This window comes from Marmota flaviventris, chromosome 7, assembly GCF_047511675.1.
Source record: "Marmota flaviventris isolate mMarFla1 chromosome 7, mMarFla1.hap1, whole genome shotgun sequence".
Taxonomy (NCBI): Eukaryota; Metazoa; Chordata; class Mammalia; order Rodentia; family Sciuridae; genus Marmota; species Marmota flaviventris.
Genome location: NC_092504.1, coordinates 5,748,593 through 5,764,977, shown reverse-complemented (window position 1 = coordinate 5,764,977; position 16,385 = coordinate 5,748,593). Strand labels below are relative to the sequence as shown.

Genomic DNA, 16,385 nt, shown 5'->3' with positions numbered 1-16,385 from the left:
TTGGGCAGGTGGCCGCGCCCCTGAGTCCCAGCCAGTTCTCATCCCCAGACAGCTGTGTGCCCTTGGGCAGGTGGCTGTGCCCCTGAGCCTCAGCCAGTCCTCAGCCCAGTCAGCTGTGTGCCCTTGGGCAGGTGGCCGCGCCCCTGAGCCCCAGCCAGTCCTCAGCCCAGACAGCTGTGTGCCCTTGGGCAGTGGCTGTGCCCCTGAACCTCCACCCTCCCAGCTGCAAAGCAGAAGCAGTGGACACCCTCGCAGGTGAGGAAGGTCTAAAGGGAGGCAGTGAGGCTGGCCTTCACAGCACCCAGAGCAGAAGCGCTCAGGTCGGGTGTCCCTGTCCTCTTCCTGCCCCTCTCTCTGTTCAGGGCAGCTGAGCTCACACCACAGAAGCAGGGGCAGTGGTGATGACCCCCCAGCTAAGGGGACACCTGGGCTCTGAGGCCAGGTGAAAACCCACATTGGCTTCCACCCTGCTGTCCCCAAGGAAAACGTTGGCGCCTTTTGTAGATCTCGGGCAAGAATTTAGTCATATGCATCCCTGGCCGTCGATTTCGTGAGTTCTATTTATGGACCTCACACTCCTGAGCCTCTGCCTTCATAACAGCAGTGCTCAATAGCGCACGCAACGAGGAGCCACAGCCTGCGTGTTCCACGGTGGGCACAGGCCACACTGTGGTGACACCCACCTCACCTCTGATAAACCGCATCACCAAGCCACTGGCAAAGGGGAGCTCAGCGTTGCTATTTAAGGAGTCCCTCACTGCTGTCACTAAGAGCCATCTCAGAGAACGAATTGGTCAGCGGTGTTGCCAGTGACGTCTGGACATCACTGAACACATGTGTTGACTTTTTGTCAGTGACGCGCAGATCTGCTGTCACACAAAACCCACGCACCCAGCAGCCTCCTGTTGCCCTGTCTGCTCTGCGGCCCGACCTTCCGTGTGGGTCTCGGGTCTCAGAACCCGCCCTCCATTCGCCCCGGGATTGGCGGCCTCTGAAGCAGCAGCAGAGACCGTGCGTCAGGTGGGGTGGAGCAGGGGGTCTGGGGAGCCCAGGAGGGCAAAGGGCCCAAGGCAGCAGGTGGTCTGAGGTGCAGGGGGAGGAGAAGAGCGGCTGTTTCCCGCTGGCATCGTGAAGCTGGCAGTAAGTGACCCCCGCGCTGCAGCGGGAAGCTCGGGAAGCGGTTGCTTGCAGGCTGCGGGGTGAAGGTGCCCCATGCCCAGCTGGCTGGTCCCGTCTGGGTCCCCAGCACTGAGGGCCACTGGCAGCCAGCTGATCATCACGCTGGCCCGCGCGTGACCACGCAGCTCACCCCGGACCCTCCCGGCCCACGCTCTGGCAGGCTCACCCCACCTGGCCCCCTCACGGCTGCAGGAGAGCAAGAGCAGGGACTGCCCAGTCCCCCAGGCCTCTGCGCGTGTCATGTCAGCCAGCATCCCAGTGGGCAGAGCAAGTCGCTGGCCAAACCAGAGTCAAGGGGGGTCACTGCAGCATGGCCTGGCCCCAGGGGTGACCCAGAGAGTGGTGAGGTAGCCAACACTGTCACTTACCACTGAGACCAACAGAAGCCACCGTGGAAATGTAAGGGGCCGTGGGCTCGAGGGGTGCGTGAGTCCCTTTCACAGGGGCAGCTGAACTTCCCCAAGAGGGATGGAGAGGGGAGCCAGAGCCGGAAGGGAAGCTCGCACATTGTGCCCTGTGGTGTCACCGAGGGCCCCGATTCAACGTTCACTGATGACAACAAGGGGACATGATCCTCATCTCCTTCCACACTCGGGAAGGTGGCTCCTTCGTCATGCAGACCTGCCACAGCCCAGGTGCTGAGCTGGGGACCAAAGGATGACCAGCTCTGGCCACAGACCTTGAGTCCTGGGGCGGCAGTCCTGTCCCCGCTGCCGTCACCAAGGAGCATTCAAGAGCACGCCAAGCCAACCTGCAGAACGGTGCTGAGCAGTGGGACTTACTACAGTTCCAGGTGTCCTAGTGTGACCAGGACTGGGGGCGGGGGGCAGAAACCCAAACTGCCAACGTGACCCTGCAGGGCCAGGGCTGGGCTAGGGAAGCAGAAGGCAGAGGCCACGGAGTGGCCAGGGAGGGCTTCCGGGAGGAGGGCACGCCCACCTTCGACCAGGGCCATGAAGGGGGTCCAGGGAGCATCTTGGGGGCCAGCACTTCAGAAGGACCCGCTCTTCGCATGGACTGGGAGTACACAGTGGAGATCAGGAGCCCGGCCTGGCTCTTCCGCACCTGGTGACAGCAGCCGTGTCACAGAGCAGCTGGACACCCTCCTCCCTTGTCAAAACATTTCCTGGGCTCTCCCCTGCATGCCAGGAGGCGAGACTCCAGGAATTCCAAAATTTGGGCAGGTGTTGTTCACGGCGCTCAGAGGCAGGGACGGGGCAGCCGAGAAGGAGGTGGGGCCCCAGGCAAGCAAGGGGCAGAGGTGTGGGGCTCAGTCTGGGCAGCCAACAGTGGACGCCATCACTCTAGAAGGGGCTTGGGGAGTCTGGGGACAAAGCCCAGGGATGGTTTCGAACTGCTCAAGGTGCCCTTGGGAGGGCTGGAGGCTGTGGACAGGAGGTTTCTGCTTGACGGTGGTGAAGGGGAGGGTCTTGGGGTCCTAAAGACCTGGTGCATGAGACTGAGGCCACCAATTAACAGCCCCTGTACTTTCTAGAGCGGCCATAATAAAGTCCCACAAACAGAGAGACTTAGGCCACAGAAGTGCCGTCTCACAGGTCTAGGGCCTGGGAGTCCACAAAGTGAGGACAGGGCCATGCTCCAGGTCCCTCTCCTGGTGGCTTCTGGGCAGGCAGCGACTGGTCCAGTCCTCACACAATGTCCCCCGTGTGCATGTCTGAGTCCTGATTCCCTATCAGGACGTGGGTCAGGTGGGAGCCCAGTCTGTTCCAGCACAGCCTCATCATGACTGATGACACCTGAAGGACACGGTTTCCAAACAAGGTCACATGCTGAGGTCCTGGGGGCTCAGATCTCAGTACATGGAGAGAGGCGCAAAGCTCAAGCCGCGACACCCCATCTTCTCCACGTGGGATTTTGACAAATAAGAAAACAAGAACGTGGCACACAGAGGCCAAGACGTCCCCTTCTTTGCTGAGGAAGGCCGGATCTGTGTGAGAGCCAGAAGGGGCTCCCCGCCCGCCCCTCAGGACCTGGGGAGGAGTCTGTGCTCCCCCAAGAGGAACCCCGTGGAGCCAAGTGAGAGAATTGGGTTACTCCTGAACTCCTGAGCGGAGAGGGCCGTGGTCTAAACTCCCTGGAGTTCATCATAGAACCTGGGACCCGGGGTCATGGTTTAGGAAGAGCCAACAGAGACGTGGTCAGCCGTGAGACCTGACCAGTGCAGAAATCCGGCAACGTTACCCGGAGAGCCACGGAGTGGAGAAGAGTTTATGGAAACCAAGTGCACTCTCCCAAAGCCTTGGGGCCAGGGTTTCCAGCGGCCCTCAGCTCCACTGGATGGAAAGGCAGAGCTTCACGGAGTCCCAGGGCATCCAGGGGAGGGGCTGGAACAGTGCAGGATGAGAGTGCCCCTCCCAAACCTCAGCCCCTGGCTCAGCAGCACCTCTCTGACCTCTGGCTCTGGCCTAATGTGGATCCCATAGGCCAGCAGAGACGGCGACAGACCAAGTTGGGTGAAACTCCTGGGAAGGAGAAGCCGCCTGTGGACTGCCTTCCGCCCGTCACACCTGCTCCGCCTCGGCCGCGGGCCCCTCTCTACACCCACACCCAGGAACGTCCAGGCAGGTGTGGCACCCACCAAAGTGACTCCAGAGGACAAGACTAAAAGGTGTCACAGCAACTAAACAAGACCCGCCCTGCAGAGCCGACTGTCCCCAGGCATCTCCTCCTGCAGTGACCCTTTAAGCCCCAGGCAAGAGCGGCTCCAGGCTGCAGTGGCCTTCAGTCGGTGGCAAGTGGCCACACCTGGGAGAGCTCCGGGTGCTTTGTCCTGTAGGGAAGGCCCCGGAACCAGCCTGCGCATAAGGGCATAAGCCACTGTCACCTGGGAAATATTGTGGTGGTTTTGCACATCAGCAGTTCTAGCCCCACTGTGGGGGTTGTGGGACTTTGGTCCCCATCCTCCTTCTTTAGTTCCATGACCTGTGGCCACAGGTGCTCAGCATCTGCAGGCCCGGCCCCTCCCCAACACAGGCAGTAGGTGCCCCCAGAGGACAGTGGGAGGAATGACACAGAGCCTTCCGAGTCAGCCCCGTGGTGTCCTGCTCTTGGCAGCCAGCGTTCCAGCTCCCTCTGGCACCAACCTGACCCTGGCCTGGCGGTTACAAAAACCCTGGGCAGGGCGGTTGAGTCTTGCTGTCTGAGGTCAGGCTAAAAACGTGCCATTGCCACAGCAGTGAAGGTGGAGAGACAAAGTGCACTGGTGTGTGGCAGTGTGGTCCGTCTCTAGGAGGAGGAAGGCACGGGTTTGCCTCCTGGCCTCTGGTGCCCACTCTGTTATTTGGTGGTTAGTCAGTCAATCAACAAACACTCAGAGAGTCTCTTCTGCAGACTAGGCCAGAGCTGACTGACACAGAATAGTGGACACTAGGATGGGTGACAACTGAGGGGAGCAAGATCATCTAGAGGAGGGGCCTAACCTGGTCTGCAGTGGGTTGAATGTGTCCCCTAGTTCATATGGCAAGACCCCAACCCCCAAGGTGAGGGTTGGGGTACACGGTTTGGATGAAGTCACAGGTGACACCCGTTGTGGGATTGCTGTCCTGATCCGATGACAAAGGGACCAGCACTCTCGCCACCGTGGGAGCACAGAGCAAGGAGAGGCCACCTGTAAACCAGCAGGGCGTGCATCTTGGTTTGTTCCTGCTGCTGTGACCAAAGATCTGGGACTGGGCCGTCCATAAATAATAGACGTGTGTGACCCTTCTGGAGGCTGGAAAGTCCAAGATCAAGGTGACGGAGGGTTCAGCATCTGTAGTTGGGTGTCTGGTGAGGGCTGCTCTGCCTCTGAGAGGGTGCCTGCTGCTGTCACCCTGGGGATGGAATCCCGACATGTGATTTAGGAAGACACCGTTTAAACTCCAGCAGCTGTGCTTGTGGCTTACGCCCTGTCTGGGACACTCCATCACCGTCATCCAAACTGACTATGACACGGAAACCCCAGCCCCTGTGGGTTTCTGCGAGGCTCCTGGTAGCGGAAGCAGGAGATAAAGGGCGGCTCACAGGGCAGGTCTGGAGAATGATCGGGAGTCTGCCAGGCAGCGGGCGAAGCCCAGCACGTCCACGTGGTGCCCAAGGCTGGGCGGTGAGCTGCTTCCCATGCACTCAGCCGAGCACAGCCCAGAGCGGGGCTGCTGTCTTCATTACTGATTGCTGATCCCCTCATTAGAACCACGCTAACGGGCCTGGCGACGCCCCCATCTCCTTCCTCTGAGTCGTGGATATTTTCCATTTATGAGAAGCAGATGACTTGAAGCCCGGTTCTCACCTGCACATTTTGCAGTCGAACTTCCATTCTCCCAAGAAGGCGCTCGTAGGAAAGCTTTTCAACACTGATTTTCACCTCCTACATCTTCACGACCATCAGAGGACGCACCAGGGAGTGACGGCCCATCGATTAGCACGTCTGGGGAAGCAGAAATGGAATCCTGCCGTCTGTCACACAGGGTGTCACCGCTCTGCGCAGACTCCGGGGTGTGTGCCAGCGGGTCTGCCTCAGCTGCAGCAGGGCCCCCTGACTGAGGGCCCGGAGGACACGGGTGAGGGCCCTGGACTGGGCTCTGTGGAGTGAGGGTCCTGGAAACCCCGCAGGATCCCACGCCGTCAGCTGCAGGAACTTGGGCAGGTGGCTCCCTCTGGATCCTCAGGTCGCGTCCTCCTCCTTGAGTCCTGAGGGCCACCATGAGGTCTGATCCTGTGCCAGCTGTGGCCCTAAAGAACAGCAGCTTCGACTGGAGAGGGTTTGCATGTCTTCTCTCCCTAGTGAGCCACTGGGTTCCCTGCGCTTGTCCTTGTCCCCGTCCTGGGGTCTACTCAGGATACAGAGCAGAGCAGAGCCCCTGTGTGGACTGAAAGCCCCAGTCCTCACCACAGCCCAGAGCCCTGTCCTGTGCAGTCCACACCCCACCCCTTCCAACTCCTTTTGCACTCCCTCTGCCCTCTCTGGCTCCTTGCTGGCCCAGTGGAGTGGCATGGCCTGGCCTCAGGCAGGGTTTGATCAGGCTTCAAGGCCACTGCCCTGCTCACTTGAAGCTCCGCCTTCTTCGTGAGTAGGCTTCAGACTGGTGGCAGCAAGAGGTGGTGGAACCTGTCAAGTGGAGCCTGGGAGGGTTTAGGTCCTTAGACCACTGTTCTCAGGATTTGTGCTGATCTCATGGAGTGAGTCAGTCCTCACAAGAACAAGTTATAAAAATGAGCCTGGCCCCTGCATCCCTCTCTGGCCTCCTGTGGCACTAGGCACTCTTCCCCTTTTGCATGGGCTCCAGCCCTAATATCATCCATATGTCATGATGCAGCCAAGAGGACCCTCACCAGAGGCTGAAGAAATGAGACCACACACACGTGGTCTTTCAGCCTCCTTTCTATGAGCTAAAAGAACCTCTTTTTAAAAATAAGTTATCACATTTCAGGTATTTTGTTATAGCAACAGAGAGCAGATACAAAGGGTAAGGGATTGTAGGTCTCGTAGATAGACCTGTGCAGATGAATGTGGAAAGATATCCATGGTACATGGCTAAATGCAAAAGTAGCTTTTAGAATGACCCATGGAGCATGAACTCATTATTGAAAGAGCTGACCAAAGGCCCAATGTCTGTGCCTAAGCCAACAGAAAACTAATGGAGAAGCTAGCCCAATCAGTGTGATTGCCTGGTGGGGAGAGTCACTGGGGAGGGATCAGAGTGGACTGAAAATCATGTTCTGTTTCTTTGACTTATTATAATGAGCTAGTATTACGTTCATAATGCAAATACTAAACTTTTGAAGGAAAGGGGGAAGTGAAAGAAAACCAAATAAAAACCCTATGTGAAGTTTCCAAAATCACATCACAGTGGTGGTGGGTGTCACCAGGCATGGAGCTGCTCAGGCATGGGGCGCAGCAGTGACCAACACTCCCACCTCCACACACCCCACAGCACAAGCAGGAACATGAACTTGCCAGCCTTCGTGGTGAGGGGCAGGAGGGTGCAGGACAGAGGGCCCTGGCGGGGGAGTGGTTTTGAGCCTCCCTTGGCTGGATCACGACGCTGAGAGCAAGCACCCGTCCCTGCCGAGGCCTGGCTGGTTGCTTCCACTCTGTCCACAGGTGCTGAGCAGTTGGAGATCATCACGGAATAAGCGGCTCACCACTGTGTCTCCCTGGGGCACTGGCCAGGGAGCCACCCAGCCGCTGGGGCACACTCCTGGGCTCGCGGTTTGGCCTGAGGTGTGGAGCTGGCACAGGAGACCTCTGGTGCTCTGTGTCCCCTGTGGCTGCTCACATGGGCACTCCCCTCCCGCAGGCAGTCCCCGGGGACCCTCTGCACACCCCAGGGCACCTGATCCAGGAGGAGTGTGTCCATCTCTTGGAGGTGTCCTCCAGGCCCCCCAGGTCCATTTGGTGCATGCCACCCCTCCCAGCTGCGCGTTGAGATCCCACGCCCCCCACTGGGGCCTCAGGCCTGGTGAAGGGCCGAGCAGCCATCCTCCCACCATGTGACAGTGGGCCGCCTTTAGATCTAGGACTCGGGGCTCTGGGAGCTGCCTTTCTTTCGCGCGTTGAACTTCCTCCCTACTTCTCCTCCCCCCACCTTCACCCCATGTCCCCTGTCCTCGTTCTTCTTTCCTGTCTCGTCCTTGCTGTGCTTCTTGAGCAGATGCCATGGCTTCAGACTGGACGGGAAGCGATCCTATCCCTGCCCCCTCCATGCTAAGTCCAGTTGGGCTGTGCTAAGGACCCCACTGACCCCAGTGAACAAGCCCCTTCCACCTTCACAGCCACAGCCAATCCACAGACCCCGGGCCACAGCCTTGCCACACTCTGGGCTGATTACCAGGAGTCTTCATTCTCGAGATCAGCCTCTCTCAACTTTTAATCCATTGTTCCTTTTTCCTGTCCTCAATCTAGGTATCCACAGTAACATGTATGTTGTACAGATGAATCCAAATTCTAAGACCTGCACACAGAATGGCAGTGTTGAAGGGTCAGATAAAACATGTCTCTAAGCAGAAGTCCTGACGTTTTCCACAAACCTCCCAAGGACGCAGGTGGGCAGCCGGGTTTTTCTTGCTAACTGGGGTGATCTGTGCTCCTGCAGGGCATGTTCACATCACGGACTTCAACATAGCGACGGTGGTGAGAGGAGCAGAGAAGGCCTCGTCCATGGCTGGCACCAAGCCCTACATGGGTGAGTGCTCCCAACCTAAGCCTTTCCTGCCTCTCCTCGGCTGCCCCACGCCCTCCTCACCCCACGCCAGACCCCAGCTTCCCAGTGTGTGCCCCGCTCTCCAGCCCTGGGCCTTTCCCCAGCTGTCCCCTCTGCAAGACCCATGCCCCTGGGTTTGCTGGAGTTTCTACTCAGCCAGAAGCCTCGGCTCTGGCCTGCCCAGGTAGGAGCAAAACCATATGTCTCCTTTTTCATCGGAGTCCAGGAGCATTGCAGAATACCGCCTGTGCTATGTTCTGGGTCTGCATGCCTCGGTACACGGTGCTCCTTCAGTGTGTGATTTCCAGCGGGTTTTCCCTGGGGACTTGTCACGGAAGGGTTGTTTTCAGTAGGTGCCTGGTCTCTGGCTGTAGTGCCCCTTGCCAGGGTGCCTTTTATCTGAACGCTGGTTCTTCTTTGCCAATCTTCAATATTTGTGACTTTCTCTCAAACCTTTTTGCCTCTTCCTCTGTTTCTTCTAAAATGACCTCATTGTGACGGTTCCCTTAAGGCATCATCTGTGTGTCTCTCTGTGTGCTTTCTATGATGTTTTTCCTTCTGAAATGATTTTCCCTTTGTGTCTCTTGTTTCCTGAGTTCTCTTGACTGATTTCTGAGGCACTTTTTTCTGATTTGTATTGTACTCTCATGTCTTGCTTAATTTTGTGTAATGTCTTTGGTGGTTGTTGATTCTGAATCCTATATTAGCTACCAATTCCTGCACAACAAACCACATTAAAACTTAGAGGCTTGGACAAACAACAGGGTGTCATTTCTACCATTCTGTTGGTTGGTGGGTGCTCTGTTTGCATTTTGGCTGGGCTCAATCTGTCACATGTGCTTGGCCCCAGCGGAGGGTCAGTTCCACTGGGGGTCAGTTCAGGTGGAGGGGCCTCTCTCTATGTGGTCTCCCATTCTTAGGGGCTGGGGTGGGCCTCCTGTCACAGCGGCAGTAGTTTCAACATGAGGCACATAATCCCCACATGCTGAGCAGCATGGCTGTGTCACATTTTCTGAACTTCAGTTGGTCAAAGCAAGTCACCTGTGCAGCTCTGTGGAAGGGACCGCACGGGGCCAGGGTGCTTGACGGCCCGGTTCTTGTGTGACCGTTGGTGGAACCACACACCGCCTGACTCAGCTCTGGTGAAGCGGCAGGGATGGCACTTTTGATCTGCTTTACTGGCCCTTCTTTCTGGGTACTTGCCTTGTGAGTGTGTTCTTCTGTTCTTCGTTTTCCTTCCACTTACAATAACTTTGTGTGGAGTTTGATACTTTCCTGTTGCTCATTCCTAAGTGAAACGCCATCTTGTGGACTTTAGAAGATGACGTGGCTCAGGAGAACTCTGCTGGCTGAATGGGCCGTGAGGAGGCCGACCTGAGGCAGCTGCCGGCTAAGGCCTGCCTCTGCTCCCCTCCCCGGCTTCCCTGGTCCGCAGGGCCCGCTGCTCCGATGCCGGTCCCCCAGCTCTCTCCCACAGGGACCCTTGGCTCCCCCAGCTCCACTGAGGCCCCAGGGAACCCTGCTGGCCGCCTGGGGTTCTTTGTCCTCGGTCCACCGGCTGCTGCTCCGTGGCTTCTCTGTTTCCTGTTGACAGACGTCACTCGTCACTGCAGTGTTTTGTATTTGGGGACAACCTGGTTTTGAAGCAGATACATCAAGGGGTTTTGATATAGCTGTTTGCTTTGCGTTTAGTGCAGATCTGGAGATTCCAAATCTGTGCTGTCATCTCAGAAGCTAAGCTGTTTTCATTCATCTTATTAAATGAATAGATGACATTGTAAAAACATGGCAAAGCCACAGGCGGCTTGTCACAGTGTTAACTGTCGGGAACGGAGCCGATCGCTTCCTTTGATGTTCACAAACACCAGGCTGGCACGGTTATTTATTCCCATTTAGGAGGTGAGCAGACGGGGGAGGGGTGCGGGGGGTGCTCAGAGAGGTTGGGTGACTGGCCCCGGTGGACGTCATTGGTGGACTCCCACACTCAGCAGCGCGGCTGCAGCCTGGCCTTCGGGACGCGGCTCCTCCAGCAGAAGGGCCTGACAACGTGCGCGTTCACTAGCGGCTCCTGTGAAGACCCCGGCCGTGGGTGGATGCTTGCCCACTCCAGCAAAGCTTCCCTTCTCGATGACCTTTCTGAAATCCCTTTCCAGAAGGATCCAGAGCCTATTCAACCAAGGAGGTCACTGCCTTCAGATTCAAGAGAAATCCGATGGGCAGGACCCGGGAGCTGAGGGGGCAGCAGGGGGGAGGCAAGGTTCTGGGTTGGCCAGCTGGGGTCGCAGTAGCACCTCCTGTGGAGGGGGTCACAGCAGCAGCAGGCTGGAGGCGTGGTGGGAGTGAGGGCGTTGCAGGTGAGGTGGCTGTGGGACCTCGTATTGGTAGTCGATGTCCTCCAGGAGTGAGGAGGGCTGGAGGTGTGGTGGTGCGGTTTCCAGGCCCAGATCAGCAAACCTCAGGAAGGGGCTAGATCCCAGGCGGGGAAGCAGGAGAGCAGAGCACCAACCTGAGGCCTCGGGAACCCTGCCGGAAAGGTCAGGTAGAGTCAGAGAGGGACCCCCATGGGAGGGCTGAAGAGAGAGGGGAGATGGCGGTAGGAACCCCCACTTGGAGCCTCCCCTGTAGTCCTGTAAATTAGTTCTGTTTCTAGGCTGTTTCCAAAAAGCAAAATGACCCCAAGGAATGTAGCCCCTGGACCCCTGGGGACATTCAAGGCAGTTTGCTACCAGCTCCCACCAGTCGGCCTGCTTTGGACTCCATGCTTAGCAGATTTCCCGAGCCCGTCCCTGGAGAGCTGTATGTCCTTCCTCCACCTCAAACCCTGGCCTCCCACTGAAGGAAAGCAGAGGAGAGTGGACCCCCTGGATACGCCCACAGGGGCCCCAGCTGCAAAGGGAATAAGAAACCCACTTGTATGGTGGCCCTACTTTGTACCTGTTGCTACATTTCATCCTTGGAAGGTCCCTGAGAGCTTTCTCCATCCCTCTCATTTGGTATATAAGGAGCCTGAGGTCCAGAGCGGCCAATTGGCCCTGCTGGTGTCACACAGGTGTAAGTGAAGGGGCCAGAGTCTGAAGCCGCATCTATTTGGATGTGAAGTCTTTGCTTTTGCCGAGATAAAAGGTTTGTCACCTTTATGACACTGAGCTCCGATATTGTAGAGCTGTAGTGTCAGACACAAAATAAATATATTGTCCCAGCTATGCATGAGACTCGGGGCTGCTAGTGTCCTAATTAGAGGAGCCTCGGGCCTGAATTAATGAATGAATGCACAGGAGAGACCTTCATGGGCTTTGGAGCACGCCTGCTTTTCCAAATGGCTGCATTTTCAGAGGCGCAAGACGAACAGCACCAGGCAGCGGTGTCTGGCGGGAGACAGGGAAGTGAAGAGCTCTCAATAAACAAAGCCTGTGGTTCCCAGCGCTGCCGACTCCTAGTGCCAAGTGGCGGCGGGCTTGTTCATCTCGCTCACTTGAGCTCCTCGGTTCAGAGGCCCAATAACGAGTTCCCAGAATGTTCCAAACACGGATTCAGGGAAGAGGCTGATGAGTTAGCTCCCAAAAGGCTGCTCACAGAGGATGGTCCCAGAAGAAACACTTGCATAGAACTGAATTTTCATTAATTAAAAGAGCACATGGGATTCGAAAGTGAAGGGGGGGAAAGTCTCTCTGCAGTATGTCAGATTAGAAGTCAGAAATGTTCCAGCCGCCACTCGGGGCTCCAGGGCATGCGGGGCCAGCCGCAGGCACTGGGGCTACAGAGGGGAACAATGGCGCCTGGTCCTCAGATCCCAGCGCTCCTGGGGCGCAAGCGTGTGAGTCACTGCTGGGACAGGCACAACCAGACTCTGAGTAGGCCCTTACAGTGACCGTGACAGGCGTTAGGGCCAGGCTTGCCAGGGGTGGGCCCAAGGGAGGTGAGGGCTTCAGCACAGAGCAACTGGATGCCTTCCACTAGGGGCCGGTGCTGGACTTGCCGAACCTCATTACCCAACAGAGGCGCACGAAGTGCCTGGCACAGTGCATGCCCAGCGCCGGCGTCCAGGGCACAAGACCTCGGTGTCCTCATCTGGGAAGTGGGGTTCGCGGTGGGTGCAGTGTGTCCCACTGGGGTGTGTGGAGGGGACGTGATGGCAGCAGTGCAGGAGGCACACGGCACAATGCCTGACAGATGGCAGGTGTTGGAGCCTGGCAGCTGATAACCTTGTCCTTCCGGCTACTTAGGTGGTTGCTTGCTGAGCACCAGCCCAGGGCCATGCCCACATTCCCTGCAGGACCAGCTCCCAGATATCCTCACCCTCACCAATGGGCGTGACCAGTGGGCGTAGCCCAGGGAGGGTGGGTGCACAGGGGAAGATGGGGCTCACCACACCTCGGCTTCTCTCCCCAAGGCAGCCACAATGAGCCCACTAGGGTTCCACAATAGGGTCACTCCTGCAACACTCCTACTGTCTGCATACTGACGGTGGAGCTGAGGACAGTGGGGGAGCTGCTCTGTGCCAGAGGCAGCAGCAGCTGGCGCTCAGCCCCAGCAGGGAGGCCCCGTGCCCACCGTCCTTCCTGAGAGTCGGCCATGCAGGCCTCACTCCTTCCTTCCTCACGCAGTGTCCCCACCCTCACTGGTCTGGCCGTGGTGGGGACAGGCACAGGCTGCTACGTTTGTAGACTGAGGTGCTCATTTTTGAGGGGTAGTTGTTAGGCAGTGCGCTCCCTCTCTCAGGCTCTCGCTCAGGTGAACTGAACTCCGCAACCAAGATACTCGAAAGTTCCTCACCTCCCAGGATCCCCCGCCCCAGGCCTCAGCAACCAGGGGCTGGTGTTCAACCCATGGCTCCGCCTGTCCCAGAAGGCCGTAGGCTTGGCATCTCGTGGGCATGGCCTCTTCCGTGACTTTCTTGCAGAAGGCGTGGGGGGGGGGGTCTGCTCCTGCTGTGTGTACCCACAGCTGGCTCCTCTCTGTGGGGAGTCGGTCAGCACTGGTGGATGGCGCATGCACATGTGTCCGCTCCTCAGGTGAAGGGCGTTTGAGTTGTGACCAGTTTTGCATAGCTGTGGATAAAGCCACGATGAACATCCACATGAGGGTTTTTTAGACCGTAGTGTCCCCTTCTCTAGAGTGAACCCCTCCCCTGGGATTGCTGGCTCCCGTGGTAAGTGTAGGCTTGACTTTCCGAGAAGTCGGTTTCCCTGAGCGGCTGCCAGTTCCCCTCCCACAGCCACAGGTGGGAGACGCAGCTGCCCTGCATCCTGGACAGTGCGGGGCCTCCTCCTGCCCTCTTGTTGGCCATTCTAACAGGCGGGGCGTGTTTTTAATTTGCAGTTCTCTCTCGACTAACAGGGCTGAGCCTCTTTCCATTTGCCTATTTGCCCAGTAATTTACCGGATTTCTGTTGTTCTCATTAGGTGTCAAGAGCTCTCTACATATTCTGCATACAGTTCCTTTGTCAGAGAGGTATTTTGCAATATTTCCTCCTAGTCAGTGGCTTGACTTTCTATTGTCTTCAATAATCTTTTAAAAAGCAGAAGTGCTACATGTCTGTGAGGTCCAGCTTCAACTTTCCATTTATTGATCTTGCATTTTTGGTCACAACTGAACTCTTTTCCTTACACGAGGTCACAAAGTTTTTTTCTTTTGCTTTCTTGTGGGAGTTTTACATATTGGGGTCTCACATTTAGAGCCAGAGCCTACGTAACTCAACCTGTGGACGAGGTTTGAGGTGTGGACCGAGCTTCGGGGATTTCCTATGGCCGACCAGTGGTTCCTGCACCGCTGTTGAAAGCACCCTCCTTCTCCACCCAGGCGCCTCTGCGGCTTCGTCAAACTCAGTTGACCAAACATGTGCAGGTCTCCCCCTGGATTCTGCTCTGCTCCTGCCAAACGTCCACCCTTGGGCTGATAATTTCCCTGAAGCTTTGTAATGATGCTTGACATTAACAAACCATCAACCCTTCCAAAGCTTTCTTGACTCTACTATGTCCTTCGCCCTCCAGTGTGAATTTTAGAACCAGGTTGTTGATTTCTACAAGAGAATAATCCTGCTGGGTTTTTGTTAGGATTACAGTGACTCTGTGTGACATTCTAGAAAGAAGTGCATCATAGAGAGACGAGTCTTCCACCTGTCAACACAGAATACCTTTCCATGAGTTAAGTCCTCTTGACTTCTTTTGCGCGTGTGTTTTAGTTTTCAGCATCAGATTTGACACATATTTTGCTAGACTTATACCTAAGTATTTTATGGATTTTCAAGTACCGCTGTTTAAAATCATGGGTTCCCAATGATTAATTTCAAAGTTAAAGTTATATCATTTTTGCGTATGAACCTTGTATCTTACCACTTTACTAAACTTGTTTATCAGTTCTAGCAGTTTGTAAAAATAGATTCTTTGGGATTACTCCTAGACAACCATGTTTGCAACCACAGTTTCATTTCCTCTTTGCAGGGCGGGTGCTCTCCTTCCTCATGCAGCCCCACTGCTTGCTCTGGCTAAGACTTCCACAAGCTCTTGGCCTGCGCGGTTGGGAACCATCTGGGGCTCCTCCAGTCAGCTGCTGTTGGCCGTGAGGTATTTGTGCCTGTTCTCTATCAGGTTGAGAAATCCCGTCTATTTTCAGTTTGTAGTTTTCATCATAAATGCATTTTGAATTTTGTCAAAGAGCTTCTCTGAATCTGTTGAGATAATCAAACATCTATAGTCTGTTGAAACACACTGGCTGATTTTGAAATGCTGAAACTGCCTCCACATTCCTGGAATAAATCCATCTGTCCTGATGTCTGGTTCCTTTTACACAGTGCCGGGATCCGCTTGCTCATGTCTAGCTCACAATATTTACATCTGGTTCCTAAGGAATCTTGTCCTTTTATTTTTTCATAAAAACTTCGTGTGGTTGGGGCATCAGAGTATCGCAGGCATTGTAGCATGAGGTGGGGGTCTTCCTTTCTATTTTCTGAAACAAGGACTTGCGTAGGGTAGTGTTCTATCTGCATGGATTTGGTAGATTTTGTAGAACAGTACAGTGAAGATGTTTGGATCTGGCGTTTTCTTTGCAGGAAGGCCTTTAAGGATGAATTCAATTTCCTGAAATAAGTTAATTGAGATTTAATAGTTTATGACTTGCAAAGAATTTGCTTTTTTTTTTTTTTAATCAGGGATTTAACCCAGTTCTTAACCCTGAGCCACATCCCCAGACCTTTTTATATTTTTATTTTGAGACAGGGTTTCGCTAAGTTGCTTAGAGCCTTAGTAAGTTGCTGAGGCTGGTTTTGAACTTGCAACCCTCCTGCCTCAGCCTCTCCAGCTGCTGGGATTACAGGTGTGTGCCACTGGGATGAGTGAATTTGCCTATTTCATTTAACTTTTTAAATAACCTTTCATATGGTCACTCTAGAGAAGGGGACACTTAGAACCAGAGCCTATGTAACACCCATTTTTATCCTTTCAATGAATAAAGATTCAGCAACGATGTCCCTTTGCCATCCTCAAGTTGGTAACTGCGCTTTCTCTTTGATTTTCCTTGTCATTCTTGTTAGAGGTTTATCAAGTGTGTTGGTCTTCTTAAAGAAGTGGTTTTATCTTTATTGTTTTCCTCTATTTATTGTTTTTTTCTCTTATCTTTATTGCTTTCTACCTTCTACTTACTTTGCATTAATTTGTTCTCCATACTCTAATTTCTTAAAATAGAAGTTTAGATAATTGACTGAGACTTCTCTTCTTTTCCAACGTAAGCATTTAGTGCTACAGACTTGAGGTCCAGCTTTAGCAGTCTCCCACAGATGTTGATGTTTTACGTGTCCATTTTCATTCAGTTACAAACATTTCCGACAATATTTGGGCTTTCCCATGTGCCCTTCTGCCATTGACGTCTGGTGTAATCTGCAATGATCAGGGGAAAGACCTGACGTGATTTCTCTTCCTTTCTTCTCACTTGTCTTGCGGATGTCATTTGTCTTACAGCACGCCACGGCCTGTCTCGGTGAGTAGTCTGTACACTTGCACAGAATGCCTA

The 16,385-nt window shown here is 55.0% G+C and overlaps 1 protein-coding gene across 2 annotated transcripts in view; it reads left to right on the top strand.

Moving 5' to 3' along the window:
• Stk32b (serine/threonine kinase 32B) overlaps positions 1-16,385 on the top strand; it is a 274,031-nt gene that overhangs the window by 218,858 nt on the left and 38,788 nt on the right. Inside the window, exon 6 of one of the 2 annotated variants that reach the window (XM_027938020.3) lies at positions 8,274-8,363. The exons of the other annotated variant lie outside the window; for it this stretch is intronic. Within the exon in view, the coding sequence (XP_027793821.1) occupies positions 8,274-8,363 (90 nt within the window). The remainder of the gene's footprint in view (positions 1-8,273; positions 8,364-16,385) is intronic. 2 annotated transcript variants of the gene reach the window in all.